This window comes from Chelon labrosus (genome assembly GCF_963514085.1).
Source record: "Chelon labrosus genome assembly, chromosome: 8".
Taxonomy (NCBI): Eukaryota; Metazoa; Chordata; class Actinopteri; order Mugiliformes; family Mugilidae; genus Chelon; species Chelon labrosus.
In genome coordinates this window covers 9,986,362-10,008,781 of record NC_140358.1, presented here as the reverse complement: position 1 = coordinate 10,008,781, position 22,420 = coordinate 9,986,362, and the positions used below count along the sequence as shown (strand labels likewise).

The window sequence follows — 22,420 nt, the reverse complement described above, 5'->3', positions numbered from 1 at the left end:
GATGATGGAGAACAAAGATGACATGGCCTGGTGATGGTGTGGTAGGGTAGGAGGTGTGTGTGTGTGTTCGCAATGGGTTAAAGTAGCCCTGGCGTTTCCTGTTGGCATTCAGACAGAAAGAAAAACCTGAACTGTCACTGTCATGGGTGAATACCTTAACAGGACTGGGGGTTCAAGGGGTCAGCAGACTCTGGGGTTCACTTGAAACACAGTCTGTAACACAGAACCACGAGATTACTACAGAGAGACACTTAAGCAACTACAAAAACCTGCAAAATGATCATATGGGGATGCAAAATGATCACAAAATGGTCAAAAATGACCACAAAGATATGTAAAATTACCACCAAGACACAAAATACATAAAGAAATACAAAATGATTAAAACAGATGCAAAATGGCTAAAAATAGATGCATAATGACTGGAAATAAACCGTCGTAAAATGGCTAAAATGAACACAGAATAACCACAAAGAAATACGAAAGATTAGACTGAATCACAAAATAGTCTAACTGTTGTCGTGAATCTACTAATATGTCTTTCATTTTGTGGCGTAACGCTCTTGTAGGAAGGTGAAGGGGCCTTTTACATGTCTGAGCTCAGGTGCCCATGTGTCTCATAACCCTTTCAAGGACACTGTAATAGCTTAGAGTGCACACCGGAGAGCATGTGTGTCTCTGTTTGAGCATAATAATGTAACTGGAAGAATCAAGTAGAGCATTTTAAATGTGTACACTAGAAGGTTACTTCGTTTGCATCCAGTATCCACATTTTTAAGCTTGTATTTGTGTCCGGGTTGTGGGTGTTTACATAGGCGAGTATTTGTTTGAGAGTGGCAGTGCCCACACAGATGAGTGGGAGGAGTGTTTGGGGTGGCACAGGGGAATGTTGGAGCGCCTGGGCCTCGGTTGTTTGGCACCTTAGCCGGAGTATGATCTCATTTCGGGCAAGTCGTGCCCTGCAGCCCGCAGCGGGGGGGGATGGAGTGGGACCGGAAGCAGAGAAACCGAGGCTCATGTGGGTCACCAGCAGCTAAAAAAATTAGAAAAAAAATAGCAAACATGGCAGACCTTTCCATGTTGTGCCGTCCTGTTCTGTTCCTCAGTCTGAGACATGTTGCCATAATAGAGGAGCAATCTTTTCCCCTTTGATCTACTCCTATTGCATTACAAAAAGCTCTCAATGCCTCCCCCTCCACTACACTACAATACAGGTATTATATTTGTGAATGAAAGAGCGAGGTGGAGTGTCATTTCCCTCCACGCACAACCCCGAGCATAGAGATTAGTTCATTAATGAAAAGAGCGGGCAGTGGAATCTGTGAGACATGAAAAACAGGACGCACAATGCGACGAGGGCCGAGTGATTAGGGAGTGTAAATTAGTGAGGGCATGAGGCAGGAAATGGCTCTCTCTTCTGGATATTTGCATACAGTTTGCATGGATATATGAAGAGAGGGTTTTCAGGGGAGGACAATTACAAAATATGACATAAAAAATGAACAATGACAAATATAAAAAACAAGACACGCTTGTATTCATAGTGTGGCACTTTAAATAGACAATTTCAAATGATGCCTTATTGTTCTACAGAAACAAATAGACCTGTCATGTAGAAAGAGGAAAGAGTAAACTAATGCATTCTGTATTTAAAATGGACTGAAACCTTTCTCTGTTATCACAAGTTCCTCTTGATCAATGAAAGAAATACTTGGAGGGATAGCTCAGCTAACTTGAAATACACATAAACTATGACATGGTAGGAAAATAAATGTGTCCAGTATATGTGTTTAGGAAGATAATACACCAACTGGCGTGAGTTTAATCTTGGTCTACTTCTTGTTCTATTAACCAATAAATTTAAACCAATTAACCAATAAGTTTGAAGGATCCAGTTTGTGGTGCTGTTACAGAAAGACATATTCCTATTCATTTGGCAAAACGTAATAAAAATGGGGAAGACAAAATGACAGCCTCAACAAGAACTGTTCCACTGCAATAGTTTTAGCGAGATGTACTTAATAAAAGAGTTATAGCCAAAGAAGCCCTTGGAATAAACAGATGTGAAGAATTTGCACATTATTGTGCAGCCACATTAACAACACTAACAACTATTTTGAGCTCAGTTCTAATATTAGCATGACAATATGCTCAAATGATGCCCTAAAATACCAGGGGTGTCAAACTCATTTTAGTTCAGGGGCCACATACAGCCCGATCTGATCTTAAGGGGGCCGGACCCGTTACTTTTATTGAAAAATTGCAGTTAATGTCTTCAATTTAATGTTTGCACTTTGCAAAATTCCCTGTATGTTTGACGCCTCTGACCTACATAAAGTGTTTCCAGTACCACTCCAGCATCTTGACCTCCACCTTGTCTGTTATGTTTTTATTTAATTGCATATTTCTTGTTGCCCCCTTCCTTTTTGCTTCAGTTTTGTATACTTTTATGGTAAACTTGTTAAACAAACAAGAAATACAGAAAGAAATACACACTAATGTCACCAACAGCCATTTCAACTTTTGAGCTAAATTCTGTAGCATGCTAAAACACTAGCATGCTAATATGCTCAAATGATGCTCTAAAATATCTAAAAATATGTTGGTATGGTCCAAGTTGACAAATTATGACATGCTTGGTGTCATGTCTGTTTTCAGGATCTTGAGTTAATATATGTTAAATTGTTTGCATTGAAGCTTCATCTTGATAGTATAATATGTCACAAAAACATTTATATTGCAATAACCCCATCATTTTGTCTTTGGATCTCTTACATTACATTGGTTGTTTGCTAACTAAATTAGCTTTGCTAACAACTGCCTAGCAGCACTATCCCCATGTCAAAACCACAAAGTCATAAGTTCCATTTGAACGTCAGAAAAATAAAAAAACGCTAACATACCGATATTTAGCAGGGGAACTGTTTGCCATGCAAACGTTAGCGTATTAGCATGTTAACTAATTAGCACAAAACACAAACTCCAGGGGATAGTTATTACAATATATATTGTGGGGCTCATAAATGTCTACACCAATTTTCATGGCATTTTCAGATCTCACCCCTCTTACCCGTCACCGGAGGAGTCCACCAGGGCTCCGTCCTGGGTCCACTACTGTTCATCATTCATCTTCTTCCACTTGGCAATATCTCCTGCAAACATAAGGTTCATTTTCATTCCTACACAGATGACACCTTGCTCTACTTGTCTACAAAGATTCAACTATTCAACCCCCTGCCCTTTCCACCTGTCAGACATTAAATCCTGGTTCTCTTGCAACTTCTTACAAATGAACAGCAATAAAACATTCTAACAACTGACATTCAAAACACAGACACTCTGACATGTTTCAAATCCAGACGACTCAAAACACATCTTTTTAAAATAGCTTACTCCATCTAACCAGCTCATTTCTATGTACTTAAATCTGCCTTTATAATATTGCATTGTATGTCTTCTTCTTATGATGTTTTGTGTATTATTATTAGTATGTTTGCACTGACATGGTAGAGACTTACCTGTACCGCAAGCATGGATGACAAAACAGGTTTACATTTTAAACTCCACACATCACACAGGAGCTCCCTTTGCAACGCTCCCTAAACTGCCATCCTTTAATACAACAGGAGACATTTCTTGTAAGCAGATGGAAATAATTAGCTTATCATCCTGGTCCAATTACAGGTTCAGTTGCTGGTTATGTTCATTACCTCGGGTCAATGTAATCTCTTATGAACACCCTGGGAATTTAGTGCAGGGCATCACAGTGAGCAGGATATTGGATCACATGTCAGTGATTAACAACGGTGTAATTAAAAATACGTATGACTGCACATACGACATGCACTCTGCCTGAAGCCTATGTTGAGATACAGCTGCAAACAAAAACACTGGATCCCCTAAATGCACTTCAACATCTTCATTCAAACAACAAACAAATGTTAAACTGAGATGTTGGATTTCATGAGAGCCGTTGAGATAGATTCATACAAGGCTCTAAGCTGGACTCATGCCTACTTTACTTTCTGTTTCTTAACATGTTGCGTAAATGTGGTTACCAAGAGACGACAACGTGTTGCTATGGGTGTGTGGGTGTAGAGCGGCAAAAGAGACCAATGCTGAAAAGACATTCAGCCCTGAGAAAAATAACAGAAAAGAAAAACTCAGAGGTAACAGTGTGTGAAAGGCAGAGAGAAGCAGAAGGCTGGAGAGGAATTCTGTGAAACACAAAATACAAACTGATTGTGAAAGAGACATTTGTGGGTTCAATGGAAAGTAACTAAGTACTCAAGTATATGTGCAATTTTGAGGTATCAGCCGTTAAATCATGATGTATTATTATAAATTAAGTTACGCAGCTGTATGTAAAGCCATGAACACTAAAGTGATGCCTAAAAATAATTAAATACTTCTGTATATATTAGTATATATATATATTTCACATTATAGATAGATACAGACTATTTTGTTTTTGGCAGTGCGTTTAGTTGTTGTTATGTTTTTGAATGCAGGAATCTTACATTGTATTGCAGTAAAACCAAGCAGCTATAAAAATGGCAAATACTGCATTCAAGATTAGATTACTAAAAAGTAAAACTACTTCACAAAAAAGGCCCCTGCTAGAATATATAAAAAGCATTTACCCATCGTCACCGGTCAAGGTGGGGTTTTAACAGCTTGAATAAGTTCAATTGTTTATTCAAGTTCTTTCCAAAACTATGGGGTAAATACTTGCTATTTTAATGTATTTATCAGCCCCTGGCTACAAAAACTTTTACATCCACCCACATACAGTAAACTGCTCCTGAAATAGATTAAATCTTTTTGTCCTGTAAAAACACAACAAACCTCTAATTCCCACCAGGCAATTTACGGACGATAATATTTGAATTATTTATTTCTAAACTTGCCTTTCATAGGAATTTCTAATTTAGTGTTAACAAGACAGTACAATAATAACATCCACTTAGACACTGCTTTTCTGAAAAAAGAAAAAAAAAAAAAAAAAAAGAGGCTTGTCTATAACCTGCTACCTGTTTTCCAGCTTGTTGACATCCTACAGGTCTTGTTTGGTGTGTTTATGTATTTTTGGAGCACTATAGATAGAAAGCGGGCCGCAATGGAAGAGCCACAGCTGATAGTAATTGACCCCATCCATTCACGAATCAGCCCGGAATGAATGGATCCGTAAATTGCTCAGGACAGTAGGCAACATAGTGGGGGACGAAAAAAAAAAAGAAGTAATGACAGTTATGTGAGTGGAGTCATGTGATCGGTTTCAAAACGCTGGGTCAATAGAGATGTATTTTGAGCTTTGCTGCTCAAGGACAGCGAGGGAAAAAGAGGACAAACAGACTGAGTCTAAGAAAAGAACGAGGTGCAAATCCATTCAACCCACTCTTGCATCAACCCACTCTCTGCTTTTGTTACGCAACACCTCGAGCTATCTGCTCACCTCGAAACATATGTCCAGGTGAGACACATTAGCACTAAAGCTAATGCCAAATGTAAAATGTTACCGCCTCTTTGTGTTTTGCCCAGTTTTATCTGCACTTGACCTTTTGTGTGGAAAAAGAGGCGGAGAGTTAATCGAGGGGAGCCGGACACAGAGGGGGGAAACAGGCAGAGAGGCAGTCTCAATGAAAGATCTGTTGCTAGGAGGTCTCTCATGATGTAACACATCTACATCACGTCACCATAGCAACCCCGCATCAGCACCAACTGACTGTAGGGAGAAAGAGTCAGTGTCTGTGCTGGTATGTTACAGTACAGTACTCTTGGACAAAAAGTGTCTGTCCACAACAAAAAAAGAACATTGAGGACAAAATACTGGAACGTGTCCAAACAACTGTATAAATAATACATATTATTATATAAAACATATTTACATGGTAAATAAATACATGATAGCTTCCGAACTACATAAAGTCTCCACAGACTTTTCTTGGATTCACATGTTTTACCCTGAGAACTGCATGCAGCAGAACTTAAATATTCTGATCTTATCCTTGAGCATAGACACAAGCTCAGTCTCATGCAGTATAATAAAGCCTCTCGTGGCCGATGCCATTCTCAATAGAAATATCGAGGCTATTTACTGAGTTATTGTCCCCATGTTCTCCTGTGAGTCTAAGTATAATCCAGGGACCTTGGGAAAACAGAGAACTTGAGCACAACTAAAGAGCACTACTGAAAAACTTCTGTGCCCTGGCTGCTAAAAATAAACTGGTTATTGAAAAGCAAAGAGAAAAGGCACAAGGCTACCGGCTCACAAAGCCAAGCCAATAGAAGGAGGCAGGCAGTGATGGATAAAGGCGGGAGGTGAGGAGCAGGCGCGTGGGTGGAGCTGTGTGTGTGGGTGTTTGTATGGTTCATATTCACAGGTTGCGTCTGTTTGTCGATGTATCTGACCAACTTCAAATCCAACAAAGTTGAAGAATGAACTTAGAAGCAGATAACATGTATGTTCAAATACCGCAAAGAGTACATTACTTCCACTATAAATGTGAAATTGACTGATATGTACATAACACTTATCTTTGTGTTGCTATTTACATATTTACGGACTCATTATGTGGCATGGATGAATGAATCTGGCATTTTCTATCTTACTCAGGACCACAACAGAAGTGGTGAGTGTCCTGGCATGCATTGGGAGTGAGGTAGGACTCATCTACAGCAGTTGTTCCCGAACACAGCTCAGGCTCAGAAGCAAAAAGAAATAATAAATACTTGTGCAAAATTGTGCATATTTTCCCCTCCTAGATAATCACTACTTATTTGAACATGGGGGAACTGGTATACAACGGATGATGGCTGGTTTCAAGTCGTCTTCATTCTAATGGATCACAAGTCCGTAATAGTAAAAGTTCACAAGTTTCAATATCTTCTAAACCTCATGTGTTCATTGTTACAAAGGTTTTAGGCCACAGCACATCCTATCAAATATAAAGTCAAAGTTAAAAACAGACAAGTCAACACTTCCTGAATCATTTTAAGAGAGGTGAGAGAAACAAGTGAAGACAGAAGGAACAGCATAGACCAGATGCAAAGCGGATATGTTGGTGGTTCACAAGTGACCAAGGCACCCCTGAATAATTTCTCTTGGTGTAATGTGTCATGTTCACAACTTAACAGATTCCAACAATATAAAAATACTACAAAGCTCTTGATTATATACAAGTACATGCAGATAACCGGTTCACTTCGAAAAAAACGAATTAGGCCTTTGTTGCTGGCTTCAGCATCTAATTTATAGTCATAAGGTTTAGCTTTTATGTTTGAAAGGCGATTTCTAGGAATGTACCTCATCATGCCTTATTACCTAATGCATGGACTGTTTGTTTTCTGTAATATATGGCATCTCTCTCTCTCTCTCTCTCTCTGTCTATAAATATATGCTCAAAAGGAAGTGTACAGATAAGAATTTGTTAGTGAGAGAGTTTATTTTGAAATACTATTACTAATATTCAGTATAAAACCACTAAACAATCTATTCGTTCAAACATATTTGGGATGTAATAATCAGAACAGTTGAAGTCGACAGTTGTGAGTGTTGTCACAAATTCATCCCTGCTTTCTAGAGTTTAGGAGATGATCATAACGTTCATCCGCTTCTCGTCCTCTCAGTCAGTTTCCAGCGTTCCAAGTCGTGCCTCTCTACCTGTCCGTGTCCCTAAATGTCTAAATTTCTGAAATATATATATTTTTTCTAAACTCTTCTCTTTACTCCACATCGTCTCTCGCTCCCGCTTCGGTGCAGGAGTGGGAGGTGTTGCTAGGCGACAGATTAGCTCCTTCCTTTCAAGAGGCAGAGCGCAGACCTTGACTCTCTGGGTGTAAAAATAAACAGAAAAAGAAAAGACAGTCTTAGAGGAAAAAAACAGACAAGTATCATTCACCTCTGGCATGAGAACCACACTCGGTGTTTACCCTGAAAATATTTTCTATACAGCCCACCCCACTCAGCCTCTTTCCCCCTCTCATCCACCCTGAAGTGGTTCAAAAATAATCCACTTATTTATAGCCGCATTTACATTTGAGATAAACACAATCACTCAGTCATTATTAGCTAAACGGTCGGTGTTTCATGTGTAATAAACTTTCACACTACAATATGATGGAGCTGTTGCAGAGACTGATGATCCATCCACTCTGTTCCCTGCGACGTGATGACTAAGGTTGTGGAGGAACATGCTGCCCGTCCCTCAGCCGCAGTTTCACTCGCTGCCAACGGCTGAAGCTGTGAAAGTCACACCTGTTGGCGACTGCTACTGAAGAAGTGTGTGTACAGAGAGAGCCAGAATACTCCTGCCCTTTGTACATCTGCTCAGTGTGTGTGGTGACAGAGAGAAAGTGTGGATGAATGGGTGTTTGAGAGACTGAATGAGTGAAATGTGGCTGAATGGGGAAATTGGAGAGTGTATCCAAGGCCTTGTGTGGGTGAGTGACAGAGTGAATGTGAATGACTGAAACAAGATTTTTTTTTCTCCGTTTCATTATTGTCTAATTTGTCACTCAGAGCATTTAATGATGGTGTCAAAGGAATATAAAACTTGATTAAAATGTTTTTTTGTTGTTGTTGTTGCTTAAAATAATTGCTTAAACCTACTATGAGTGTTTTCTGGTGCGACTCGACTCGTTGTGGGCAAAACTGTGTTTTTTATGAGGTAATTTTTTAGCAAACAGTTGCTTATTTACACACTCAAAAATTGCAAAGCAACATTATCATTCATTTGGAGTCTGATGAATGTGGGTGCAAAATGTCTTTCAACTCGGTTTTTGGTCTCAACCACCTCCACAGGGAAATATCTGGCTTTTGAGGTGCTAAATGCTCCATTGTGTTCTGTAGCTGGTCACTAAAAGTGACTGACTGATGCTTGGTAATAACTGTTATTATTTTAAGCAGTGACGGCGAACTAAAACAGAAATATTGTAGCTGGACTGCTAAAAAATGAGCTCCCATAAGCTCTCGAGCTTTGTCCCCCCCCAATGACGTACTGCGTCATCACAATTTAGTATAGCATCCAGAGGTCCCAGGATATGGAATTCACTTCCTCCTCACATGATTAAACTTTCTCCAAGGTCATTATTTAAAAATTCTGTCAAAAACTTATTACTCTATGAATAAGCATCACCATTATTTTATTTATTTATTTTTTCTTTCTTTTTCTGTCATTTACTGTTTTGTCGTCTGTTTTATGTTTTTGATTGCTTTTTTTTAATTAAAGTTTAAATGTTCTTTTGAGGAACCCTCCTATACAAGCCCCTTGAGGGTTTTTTGGGGTTTCCCTGGCATGCCTTTATGCGTACCTTCTTTAATTACGTATTGTTAATGTATTTTTTGTATTGTTGTTGTGTCTTTATCGTATTTTATGTGCCAAATGAAATGAAATGAAATGAAATGCAGCAGCACTACACAAACCAAGGCAGTCAAATATTTAAGACTAGCGTTTATTTAAAGGAAGATGCTAATGTCTGCAAATGGCCAAAAAGTCTATGAGTTAGCGCAGTTTAGTATGAGTCTGTGAATATTCCCAGATTATTAATATTTCTGCCTTATTGCATTCATTAGTGATTGGTAGGATGCAATGCTAATGGCACACATTAACTAACTTTGCTGAGTATTGTGTCTCTTAATAAATTACATTTGAAAATGGTCAAATGTACCAGTGCTATTAAAAGTGTGACTGAGTGAACAGATTAATGAAACTTGTGCAAAAGTGAGGGAGAGATTGATTGAAAAGTGGGAAAATGAGCGAGTGAATGAGCGAGAGCCTGAGTTAATGTGCCTTGATGAGTGGTTTTACTAAAGAGGGTTATAAGACTAAATGAGCCTCCACATGAATACTGAGACAAACAGGAGTTTCTGGCACAAAGACGGCCCACTAATTGGATTCATTTGAGTCCATTTGCTGTCAGGGAGATGAGGCACTCATCTCTCCGACCCCTCGCTCTTCATACATCCTGCTCTCCATGGCCATGTTCTTCTCTGCCACCCACCTATGATACCAACACATCCCCCTCTCATAATGGCTGCGATTCTCATGACAACCCCAACAATGGCAGCGCTTGAAACAACACAGTGTGTGGGACACCGGGACAGCTTAAGTACCTACGAGACTGCTGGGTGTAGAAAAACAAACAACTTGGAGTGTTTTTGTTCAGGGAGCTCCTGCATAAAGATGCGTGCTATTTTTGCCCACAGAAAGTCTGTCTAGTGTTGTTTTTAAGGCAATCTCTGAAAACACATGCACAAGAAAGTGACATGTGCTGGGTTTCATATCCAGTGAAAACAAGATGCACATTTTATCTACTAGTTTAGTATGCAGAGGGTTTCTGATTGTGTAATTCAGTCAGTTACACAAGTTTTCACAGCGTAGAAAGGATTATCAAAATGTGTAATATTTTTATCTTGTTGTTTTGAGTTGATTAATGTCTATATGTCTTGCTGTTCCTTGTAAATCCTTGTAAGGTCTGGTCTCTGTCTCAAACTAGACAATTAAAATTTTGACATCTAACTCAAAGATGGCTTCCTGAAACCCAGGGGCAGTGTTGTACAAGTTCACACAAAACAGGAACTAGTTCAAAGTTCAGTTTGCACAGATAAAAGTGAACTAGTTCAAGTTCATAGTTCACATATTTTAATTTTGAACTAAGTTCATAGACTCCAAAATGAACAGATTGCGTTCATTTTTTTTCCATCCCTTGACTGTATATACTAGGAAATAACTCAACTGTGTGGATCAGCTTCTCTTTCAACTGCACCACCCATGCTGTACGCTGTAAATCGCACGTCGGCTGACAGCTGTCGTGAATGATGTGTTCAGTTCACAAAAATATGAGCGTTCATGCAAAACACTGCCCAGGGGTCATTTTGATTTCCCCGTTAGGCCTTGAGGAACACCTTAAATTAGTGATTCAGTCCAGTAGATTTCTGTTAAACAAACGTGGAGCCCTGTTAGTAGCTCTACAAGGCTCCACCGAGACACAGTTCTGCCTTGAATTAGATGCTAATAACGTATGAAACAATAAAACGCACATGCTTAGCAGCTATGACGTTAGCATGTTAGCAGCACTACAAAGATGGTGGCGGTAGAGGAAAACTCAAGAGATTATCGTAACTGGACTGCCAGAAAATTTCATGTAGCATTTAATCACTACAGTGTGTCTGAAAGGGGAGGAAAGGTCACAGGATCACAAACATCATTAAGATTAATCCTCTGGGAACCATGAAGTTCCATTCAAAATTTCATTAGACATTGTGGTGTTTCTGGTCTCGAAGATGCAGAGAAATCTACAGCATCATTTTATTCTAATTATTTGCTCATCTTTGATTAAAATGTTAATTTGATTTTTTATTCATTGTGTTTGGTTCCTGTTTTTTTTAATGTTACTTGATAAACACTAATCTGTATGTCCTGACACACTGAACATGACACTATTAAAGTATTTTAATTTCGCTTACTGAATAAGGTAAGTCAAGATGGAGTAAAATGTCATGTTCTCCACAAAAATAATGAAAAACTAAAGTTGGTGGTGACAGCCTCAGTCTCCTTCACCATGCCAGTTATCTGTAGGACAAAGTTATCAGGACAAGTGCAAACAAAGCAAAAATAATGCAAATATAATAAAGACAATGAATATATATATATATATATATGTATATATATATATATATATTTTTAAACTGCCAGTATGAAATGGTTTCCCGGGTGACTATGTATCCAAGATCCAGATTTACTCGTATCAAGATACTTGTTTCTTCGCTGGGGCCCCACTGATAATAGTGATCGGAGATTTCCTCCACAAAGTCAATGGTTTTCAGCAACTTTACTCCCTGTAAGGAAATGTCTTTTCCAAGATGACCCACTGGGCAGTGTCAAAGGTCAAAACCAGAATAAATGTGATTTTTTTTTAGTCAGTCATCCTTTGGAAAATACAAAAAAATAAAATGTTTGTCATTAAAGATTGTTGTTCGTCGTCAATTACTCTAATGATGGCCAAAATGAGACAAGGCCATAGATGTACTAATCAGTAAGCTAATGAGGTAGCAGACTTAAATGTATTGTGTGCATAATTAAGAAATTAAGAAACTATAACCCTGAAATAGTTATGTTGAAGAATATGAGGACTTTATTTACTATTAATTGCTCCACACAGTATGCTGTGGAGCACAGTTCATCACCTTGGGGTGGCTGAAGAAACCAAACCATGAGGACTTTGAGTAGATTTTGATCCAAACTTCTGGTGATGGATGAAAAAATTTTTATGAGAAAAATCAAGAAGAAGGAAATGCCATCATGAAGGATGAGCTCCTGAGGCAAATGTCAGGAAAGGGAGAGTTACAGAAAAGAGTGGTGTGGGTCAATACAGTAAACAACACTTTTTACAGATGAAAGAGGAAATGCTTTAGAGTATGGACGGAAACTGGCAGAGTGATTATCCTGGATTGCGCAGTAATGTTGTCCAGTGTAATATACACATTCACTGAATGAAAATAACCAGCGGGGGGGCTGGAGTCTATCCCAGGTGATAGGCGGGGCTAACACAGAGAGACAGACAACCATTCACACTCACATTCACACCTACTACCAATTTAGAATCACAGATTAATCTAACGTGCATGTCTTTGGACAGTGGGAGGAAACCCGGACAGAACCCACGCAGACACAGGGAGAATATGCAAACTCCACACAGAAAGGCACCATCGGCCCATGGATTTGAAGCCCGAACCTTCTTGCTGTGAGGCAACAGTGCTAACCACCACACCACTGTGCCGCCGTAATATACACATATGAGAACAAAATATGAAGGCAGGGAATTAGGAGATGACAACACAGGAGCTTCTACTGTGTGCACACAATCACCTGGTCTGTTATTTTAAAGTCTTTGACAGCCACAAACAGGTCACAAGTGTCCACCGTTGATGTTGAAATATATGGCAGCTGACTCTGTTGGGTTGCTAACATGGTGGGCCGATGTGAGTGTGTTGTGTGGCTATTACCAGTGGTTTATGCAGAGTATGTCAAGTTGAAATACCACATTCAAAACAGGTACCTACTGTCCAGCGGCTGACATTTACACAAGACTTTAGAAGCTCCATAAACACACCAGCAAAAATAAGTTTCTTTATGTTCTGTGTTTAACAGTGTTGGTGCACATCAGGTACAAGATTATTTTTAATCATCACCCAAATTTTTCATCCATTCTCATCTAAATTACCCCAAACCTCCAGCTTTGTTAAAAAGTACTAGCAAATACCAAGCGTCATAATAACAATAATAAATGTAATACTTGGTGACGCAATTTGGCTTAGTTATGCACTCGCGGCTGTAGGATCTTCTTTGCTTCCGTGACTTCCATTAAGTGCACTCAATCATACTCTTGTAGGCAAAAAATTAAGATCGGATATGTCAATCCATTTAATTATTTGTAAAACAAAAGCATAAAGCGATCAAACAAAGAACTCAAAACTCCCGCCAGCCTGCGATCAAAAAACAAAAGACTTCCTGTGCGCCACACCTGAATCAATTAGTGGGCACCTTAAATATGCTTCCACTATCCCCCACAGCGCCACTCAGGTGGATAGTGAAAATGGCTCCTCCAATACTAATTAGGGGTTGAACGACTTCGGATTTTTTAAAGTCGACTAATATCGACGTCGACTAATCGATGACGTCACACATAAAAACACAGTAGAAAGTAATGCAACAATGATTCTTGATCTGAATATATAGGCTATTGTAAAAATAAGCTATACGGAGGCTTTTGTGCAAGGTAGCTTGAACACGGGCTACTGTCGGCTGTAGACCACGTCAACACCATAAACACTAAATTGTCAACTAATATAGCACAACAGAACTGACATGAGCGTATCAATACTGCGCGCTGCAGATATGTATTGTCTATATAAATCGGCACCGTCAATAGTACTATTGACGGTACTTACTTCACGGTGTGTTGTAAGATAGGATAAAAAAGCGGTATATTTCCGAAGCCTTTTCCGTGTATAGCAGCTAAAGGTTTAATAACTTTAGACAATGAAATTCTCCAACAAACTGTTGATGTGGAGTCTCCTTCTCTATGTTACCGCAGGACGTTTAGTGAAGTTGTTAACTGACTGCTGTTGAGAGGATTTGGACCGTTCCTCTGTTAGCATTAGCGGACGCCTTTTCAGATGAGTGTGCATTGCTGTAGTATATTTGTTGTACTCAGGACTTACATATTCTGGATGTCACAGTAGAATGGGCTTCATCTTTCGTGAAGTATTTCCACACACGTGATGAACCGCTGTTAGTATGCTGCAATGTCCCACTGGGCTCCTCACCTGTCTTCTCGGAGGCGTGTTGTTATTGTCACGTGATCGGCGACTAGTCGACTTCCTGCTAAAAGCGTCATGGCACAGCAGTAAAATTGACTAGTCGACTAATCGTTTCAGCCCCTAGTATATTGTAGGCTGTAAAGGTTTTCCATGCAAGCATACTATTTAATTTAATGTTATTATCTGTAAACACTAGAAAACCCATAAAAGACACTGTCTGAACTGTAGCCATTGAGGCACAGTGGTGCATTGCTCTAGATGTAAATAGCAGCATGGTAGCATGCTAAAAATGACAATGCTAACACTAATTAGCAAATGTGAATTAATACCTAATACCTAAGTACAGCTGAGGTTAACAGGATTGTCATTAGTTTTGTAGGCATACACTTATCCTGTAAGCAGTAAAAATCCTACATAACTGACTGTCTGCAAAGTTGTTGATCTTTAAAGAAGGAAGAAAACTAAAAGAAAACAAAAGAGATCAAGGACGATGACAGTGACTGATAACTGGAACCAGATAATGTTTGGATTTGTGGATTATCATAGTTTCTGATTCATTTTTTGTTGATTAACCGTTTAATTGATCATTATCTGCAGTTCTAATTGAGATTTAAGGTGATTTACGATGAAACATTTTCTATGCCATCTGTAAATAATCACATTTTAATCAAATAAAGCTACTCTAGCTGTGTATTCATTCGTGATTCTAACTAAACTTAGTCTTAATTAAACCAAAGTATGTCCAAATTGATCCTGAACACAGATCAGGGTTTCTGCAGTTTGCATTTTTTAACGTTGCCCTCTGGATTCTCTCATTTTCAGACATCTTAGTTAAACCCACCTGTTCGTTAACACATCCAGAGACAAGTGCACCGCCTCGATGATCTGTGACACATCAAACCAAACAATGGGTCATCTGATGAACCTGAAACAAAGAGCATGAATCAACTTTAGTCCTCTCAGCCTCTATAATTTTGTCTTCTCTGAGTGAACTGCACTAATGAATGAGTGTGACGCTGCATCCAGAATAGCCAAGAGGAAAACTGATGTCACTGTCCTGACACATCTCGGTCTCCGCTTTAGCAACAGACTGGTGTGTGATGTGTCTCTCTCTCTCTGCTCTAGGGGCGCTGCTCACCCATGTGATGCACAGCAGGGATGACAAACTCATATCTCTCATTACAACGGCTGCAGGGACCTCCAGGGTAAAGCAAATTAAAACTATACAGACAAAATGGAAGGAATCTGCAAACTTGCAGGTCTTCCCTGATTATCTGGTAAAAATTTGATACCTTTAGGATCAGCTACCGAAGAGGACGCAGAGGTGGCTGAGTCATCCAATGAGGAAAAATGAGAGGCAGACCCACAAGCACCTGGGAAAGAAATGTAGAACAAAAAACAGACGCACACACACACACAGGAACAGAGACAAATGAGGCTGAAGTAGAATGATTTATCAATGAGATATCATCTGCATATTGAAAAATGTCACAGCAGGTAAACAAGTAATCAATGGTGCTGTTGACTCTCCATTCATCAAGACAATAACTATAATATGGAACAAGAAACATAACAGAAAATACAAGAAGATAAAGGATGAGGCCCTTTTAGAAACATTTTACACAGAATAAATAGATCTGACTTTGACTTCAAGACTTAATACAAAACAACCACACTAAAACGTAATGACTGCACATGATCTGTATTACAGGGAGTAATGTTTTGTTCTTAAACGGGTCCATATGATGTGACTGCATAAACTGATGCATATCCCTACAACATGAGCAATATAGCATACATTCAGAGACTAGATAGAGTCATCTCTAAGTGTTTGTATGTATGTGTATAGCCTTTGTTTATGAGGTTGTGGGGCCATATTGTTTATGAAATACGAATGTGTGTGTGTGTGTATGGGTGGGGTGGGGTGGGGGGTTACAGATGTGCTGGTCCCCACGTGTGAAGCACATACTACAGGTCTATTCTGGGAGGTTAAAAGTGAAATCTCCTCTCTAAAAATAGGACGAAGGAGCTGGATGCGGGGGCGCGCCTCGCAGTCCTGGGGCCGGTCACTGGTGGGATCTATTTTTAGAAACGGCGCCGCTATGCCTCACGTGCGACTGGAGACAGGTTTGCGGGTTGCGCAATACTGACTGACTGGCTCCGTGCTGGTTGCGTGCGCGTCAAATTATTAATGAATCTCATTCATTAAAACGGCTTCACTTTTTCATTCAGATCTCGAATATCGTCACTGGAAGTTTTACGGAGATCAAAAAGGACCCTGACTCAGACACGAACGTCATTTGTTAAACTGGTAAACGATCAATAAGAAATGGAAAATTCATGTTTTCAGTACTGACAGTAGGCTACGTTAATTGTTTGTTTTATTAAAATCTACATTTACAGCAAATTCCCACAGAATCAGTATTATGGATTGTTAATTTTTAATTAATCTCAAAATAATATTATTTTTACCGACCACCCAAGTGGACGATGAAAGGCAGCAGTGGAAATTTTTGTTTGACGTGGCTCACACAATACACACAGATGAAGCAAAAGCAGACTACACCTCGATTCAGCGTGCTCCTTATATTTAGAAAAATGCCAAAGATCGTCTCATGACAATGAGAAAATCTGCATGTCTAACGGAGACTAAATACGGTAAATTCTGTGTATGCGTAGCCTCAGAAATGATTTCCATTCACAAAAGACGAAGGGGAGACGGAGCCTCAGCATCCATGTCCGCCTCCTCCAACAGCAGCTCAGTGTCTGCTGCAGCTGAGCATCGTCAATCTCTCATGTTTGAACCACTGACAGTAAATGTAGTCGGAGTTAATTGTTGAATCGCACCTAACAAGCACCTGCCGTGTTTACTGACAGGTCCGGGCAAACAGGCAGTGACGGGTAGCTACCTCAGGTGCCAGACATATAAACACACAAACCTCTTTCGTATTCACCCCAGTCTTCCCATCCCCCTCACACCCCCCTCCTCCTCCTCCTTCTCCTCCAATACACCGGAGTCCGGTGACTCCGTTTACGTTTTACGCTTGCTCCGCCCCTTACTCGGTTTTGTCCAAATCGGGCTTTTTGCGTCGCCGGAGCTCCCGATTTCATCCCGACGTCATCACCGAGTAAAGGGAAGAGCTGACGTCGAGGAAGAGTCACCGAGAGGAGAGGGCACGGGTGAGGGAGGGGGCGAGTTTCACCATTGCTTCCACTGATATGAGGCATATCGAGCCCGCTCGCCCCCCCCTTCTCCTGCACCCTCCTCCCTCCGTTTTACGTCGGTGTTGGTGCGTTGGGAGCCCCCCTACTCCGGCGGAGTCCCAGGCTATATAAGTAACCGGCGAGCAGAGTCCCTCAACCAGATTTACAGGTTCCGGACTTCTGTGCGAAAGACGGCTACCTCAGCCGCCGATTCACCTGCACTCCGAAAGGAGGGACAGACACCCAGCAGCCGGCCAGCATCCGAGCTGGACGCTGTGGCGGAGCTAAGGCGGATCGAGACAAGACAGGAGAAGGTTTTTAAACCTTGCTCTGAAAAAAACAGAATAGCTGACATGAAAGTCCAATAACACACCTCAGAGCTTTTCCGCTTTTACAACCTGTCTCTCAATACATCTCGGAGACAGGGCACTTCAGCAGAGGCACGCCGCTAACTAACACTCCGCTCACAACTCTACAACTTGTATCTGGAGGAATTTCAGTTCTCCGCAGCAACAGGCCACAATGTACCGCTCAACCAAAGGAGCGTCCAAGGCGCGACGGGATCAGATCAACGCCGAGATCCGGAACCTGAAGGACTTGTTGCCCATTTCCGAAGCCGATAAAGCACGGCTCTCATACCTGCACATCATGTCACTCGCCTGCATGTACACCAGGAAATCCGTCTTCTTCACTCAAGGTAAGACCGACTTTATACTCAGGGTAAAAACGACCTGTTGATGATTTCTCTGCTGCATAGACACACTGCAGTTTCTCTCAGCGATGGAATCAACAAGTGCTTTAGTGGCTCCACGGACAAATCTCTTGATATAAATCAGGTTTTAGGATAAACTGTAGAACAGTGTCCTAATAACTGATCTTAAATAATCGACTCTGAATCTGTTATGTGTGGACATGTCAACCTGTCGCTGTTCGTGGTGCTGAAACGCTTTAACATCATGAGCGCAGCCTCGCCGCTGTCCGTGGTACTGAAACACGCTGCGGCAGCTACTTCTACTATTCAAGAGATCAGATACACTGTGTTCTTCTTTTTTTTTTGTTGTTGTTATTATTTTCAGGTTTTATAATAAATGTGACCATTTTTGTTCTTCTAGGAGGAGCTGCTGCCAGTCTTGAGGAGAGCGCAAGGTTTCTGTCTTTTCACGAACTGTCGGAGTTGATGCAGGCGCTGCCGGGCTTTTTGATGCTGCTGACTGGAGAAGGGAAGCTCCTGTACCTGTCAGACAGCGTCTCCGAGCACCTAGGACACTCCATGGTGAGTTTACGCAGAACTGATTTATTTATAGTTTTTTAAGGTTCAAGCTTCAGTTTGGGATTTATAAATAACATCTCCGCGTTTCATTCTCCAGGTGGATCTTGTGGCTCAGGGGGACAGTGTGTATGATATCATCGACGCCTCAGACCACTACATCATGAGGACCAACCTGTCAGCTTCCACTTCACTTGAGACAGGTAAGACAAAATGCACATATTAATTTCACAAGTTAAAGATATATATATTTTTTCTCGACCTAATACAGATCGACCTCCGGATGCCTTTTTGTCTTCTTATAAACCTCCTCTCATCCTCTCCTCCGCAGATCGTCTCTTTCGCTGCCGTTTCAACACCTCCAAGTCCGTGCGCAGGCAGAGTGCTGGAAACAAGCTTGTTCTGATCCGAGCTCGCTGCCTCTCTCCCCCCTCCACCTCTCCTGCCACCGGGTCCTACTGGACCTCCAACCCCGTGTGGGTGTGTTTTTGCTCCCCTCTGGAGCCTCACCCGACCCGCTCCAGCCCCGGGGCAGAGAGGGAGTCGACCTCCACCCCTCCCCCAGCTGACACCAACCTGTTCCTGGCCTGCTTCCACTCCCAGCATGGCCGTGACATGAGGCTGCAGACAGCACAGGACAGGTGAGCTCACATAAATGGTTTAACCCATTGCTTTAATAAATGAATTGGTATAAAATATGTTTATGAGATAACTAAAGTGGTGAAACATTATCCTTCTAACACATCACCGCCCACTCTCCCCTGCAGTGTGAGCGCCTATCTTGGCTTTGATGTGACAGCTTTACGCTCTCGCTCCTGGTACAGCCTCCTCCACCCACAGGATCTGTCACATGCCTCTGCTCAGCACCGCAGCCTATGTAAGTGTACTCTTCACGCAAACCTACTAGTTACAACAATCAGTGCCTACACAATTACACACATCGCACCCACTGAAACATCCACACAGTGAAAAACACTATGATGATTAACAGGATTACGAACTGATGCCAACTTGTGCCGCTTCTGTTGTTCAACAGTGAGAGAAGGAGGCGAGGGCAGAGCTGAGATGGTGGTTCGTGTGCAGGCTCAAGACCAGTCGTGGGTTTGGCTCTACATGGTTCTTCAACTGCAGCCTGGAGAAAACCCCATCAGCAGCAACAACTACATCATCAGGTATTTGCCCTCAAAACACACACATGGCCCACATCAGTTTGGTGACAAAAGACTGATAAATGGAGACAAAAACTTAACTCTCTGCTTCTCCTCTTTTTTTTCTTCTTGTCTCTCAGTGACTCTGAGGCCTGGGCAGTGCGTCAGCAGCTCAGCTCAGAGCAGAATCAGCTGACCTTGGTCCTGAGTGCTGGTACCTCTCAGCAGGAGGGTCTGAGTCTCCAGTCCCCAGAAACCTTGTCAAGCCCAGACCAGGTCTTCACCCCAGGCAGCAGTGGCCTGTCTGCCCAGTCCTTTGACTTTAGCACTGCTGGCTGCAGTGTGGGCTCCTCTGATGAACCAGGGAGCTCTGCTGCTGAGGCCATGCAGTTGGAAGGTGACCCCCGCTCCAGTATCTCCTCTCTGGAGGAGGAAAGCTTCTTTCAGCAGCATCCTACCGAAACCCCTTCAGCTGCCTCCTCCCCCACTCCAGTCACTGTTGAGACAGTAGCAGACTTAGACTTTTTAACCCAGAACATTCTTCTGCCCCCCTCCTTCCAGCTCGACCCTCCACTGCCGGCCCTCCCCCTGCCTCTTCCCCCTGTGCCCACCTCACAAGCTCAGCAGACCAAAGAGTTTGTGTGCACTCCCCCTTACACTCCCCAGGTTGGTGGGTCCAGCTTTCTGTTTGGTGAACCCCTCTTCAGCTTCGACCCCACTGGCACTACCACTCCTCCACCTTCTGCTACAACTGCCACTGCCAGCACTTCCATGGCCCCCTCAACATCCTCCACAGCCCCACCAACTACTGCCTCCAGCCCCACTCCTCCCACCACCCTCTCTACCAAGCTCCCCCTCGTGCTACCTACTCCCTCTACTGACCTCCTCTTCCCTATCGACCCCTGCAGTGGCTCCCTGTATGAGAAACTGCCCCCCACACCTGACAGCCCCGGAGATGGGGACTGCACAGTGATGACCCTGCCTGAGGTTCGGGGTCCCCTGTATGTAGATGTACCACTGGGGCCCTTCCAGTGTCCCCCTGAAGGCCTCCTCACCCCAGAGGCATCACCCGGTAAACAGCCCTGCCTCACCTTTTTCTCTCTTGACAGGGAGAAGGAGAGAGCAGAAATATCCCTCTTAGCTCAACACATCAGCTCACTGGCAGAGGGGTTCTACCTGGATCCACTCTTGTCCAAACTCTCTCCCCCCACCATATCACCCTCATCCTCCCCTCCCTCCCCCTTCCTTTCCCCAGCCATAGAAACTGCTGATTCAGTCCACATGCTTAGGGAGTTTTATCCCATCAAAGCATGGAGAGGTCTGGACATTCCCATGTTTCTTGACGATGATGATTCTCTGTTTGAAGAGAGCATCCTAGAAACCCTTCTCCAAGATGACTTTGCTCCCCCCCAGTCACCTGGCCTCTGCTCCCCGTCCCCCTCCCCTATGCCCAATCCCTCCAGCCCAACCTCTCCTCAAACCCCAGTGTGCTGGCACCAACCCTCCCAGTTTGAGGGAGTGGGCCACATCTGTAGCGTCCAATCGGCGCAATGTAACTCCATGGCTGGGTGCGGGGCGACTGTGGCTACTGAGGCCGGGGCGACGGCAGAAGGGGAGGGGCTAGTGGAGGAAGCAATGGAGATCGAGGTGGTGTCATCTCCTGTGTCCTCTTGCTCCTCCATTCCAGCTTCCCCTCCCCTCATTCTCACTGCCTCCCCAAGCCCCACCACCTCCACGCCCATCGGCTCGCCCACGCCCGCCGTGTCTTGCACTCAGTCCCTCCTGGAGGAACTGGCCGTCCTGGAACCCATGTTTGGGGCAGGTGCCTCGATCGCCCCTGGCTTAGGGCAACAACCTGAGTTGTATCAACTCCAATGTCATCCATCGCCACAGTGCTTCCACAAAGGTAAGAATATTTAACAGTTCTGTTAAATGAGGTGAAAAAAACATTCTTTGAAAATGCACCACTAACTTCCTCTTTCTCTCTGTTCCATTTTTTTTGTCTTTCAGATGGGAGTGGAAGTGTTCCTCCGTTCTAAAATAAGTCTGTGACTTACTTCATTAAGTATGGCATATTGTCATATTTTGTGGAGCCCCTTTTACTGAAAAGTAAAAAATTATTAAGTGTATAAATATACATAATGTATATACAACTTAAGGACTTTAACTCCTACATGTCTCCTAAGAACAAAGATTGGCTTTATATTTTTGTTCAGTCATTTATCTGTATACTACAAAACTGGTGCAACATTTACAAGATGGTGCAACTACATGGACTCATAACTGACTGGGTTCTGAGTCCATGTGGCGTCTCTCTGCTTCTCTGTTATATGAGCTTCAGATATGATCAGACAGAGACACCTCTCTGAACTTCTAAGCGCTCTTTAACTTCCAGACGCGCATTTGTATTCACTCGTAGTGAAAAATCTGTTGTGAACAAAAAAAAAATTATACATTTCTTGTTATTTCGATTGGGAG

General features: G+C 42.2%; 1 protein-coding gene across 1 annotated transcript; it reads left to right on the top strand.

Moving 5' to 3' along the window:
• Positions 1 to 17,983: 17,983 nt before the first annotated feature.
• On the top strand, positions 17,984 to 21,981 carry npas4a (neuronal PAS domain protein 4a; the record flags this gene model as incomplete). The annotated part of the gene is made up of 8 exons (XM_084549479.1): positions 17,984 to 18,224; positions 18,640 to 18,800; positions 18,895 to 18,997; positions 19,126 to 19,435; positions 19,562 to 19,671; positions 19,831 to 19,966; positions 20,083 to 21,848; positions 21,953 to 21,981. Exons 1-8 carry the CDS (start codon positions 18,050 to 18,052, stop codon positions 21,979 to 21,981), a joined length of 2,790 nt encoding a protein of 929 aa, XP_084405605.1. The 5' UTR covers positions 17,984 to 18,049.
• Between the last annotated feature and the right edge of the window lie 439 nt (positions 21,982 to 22,420).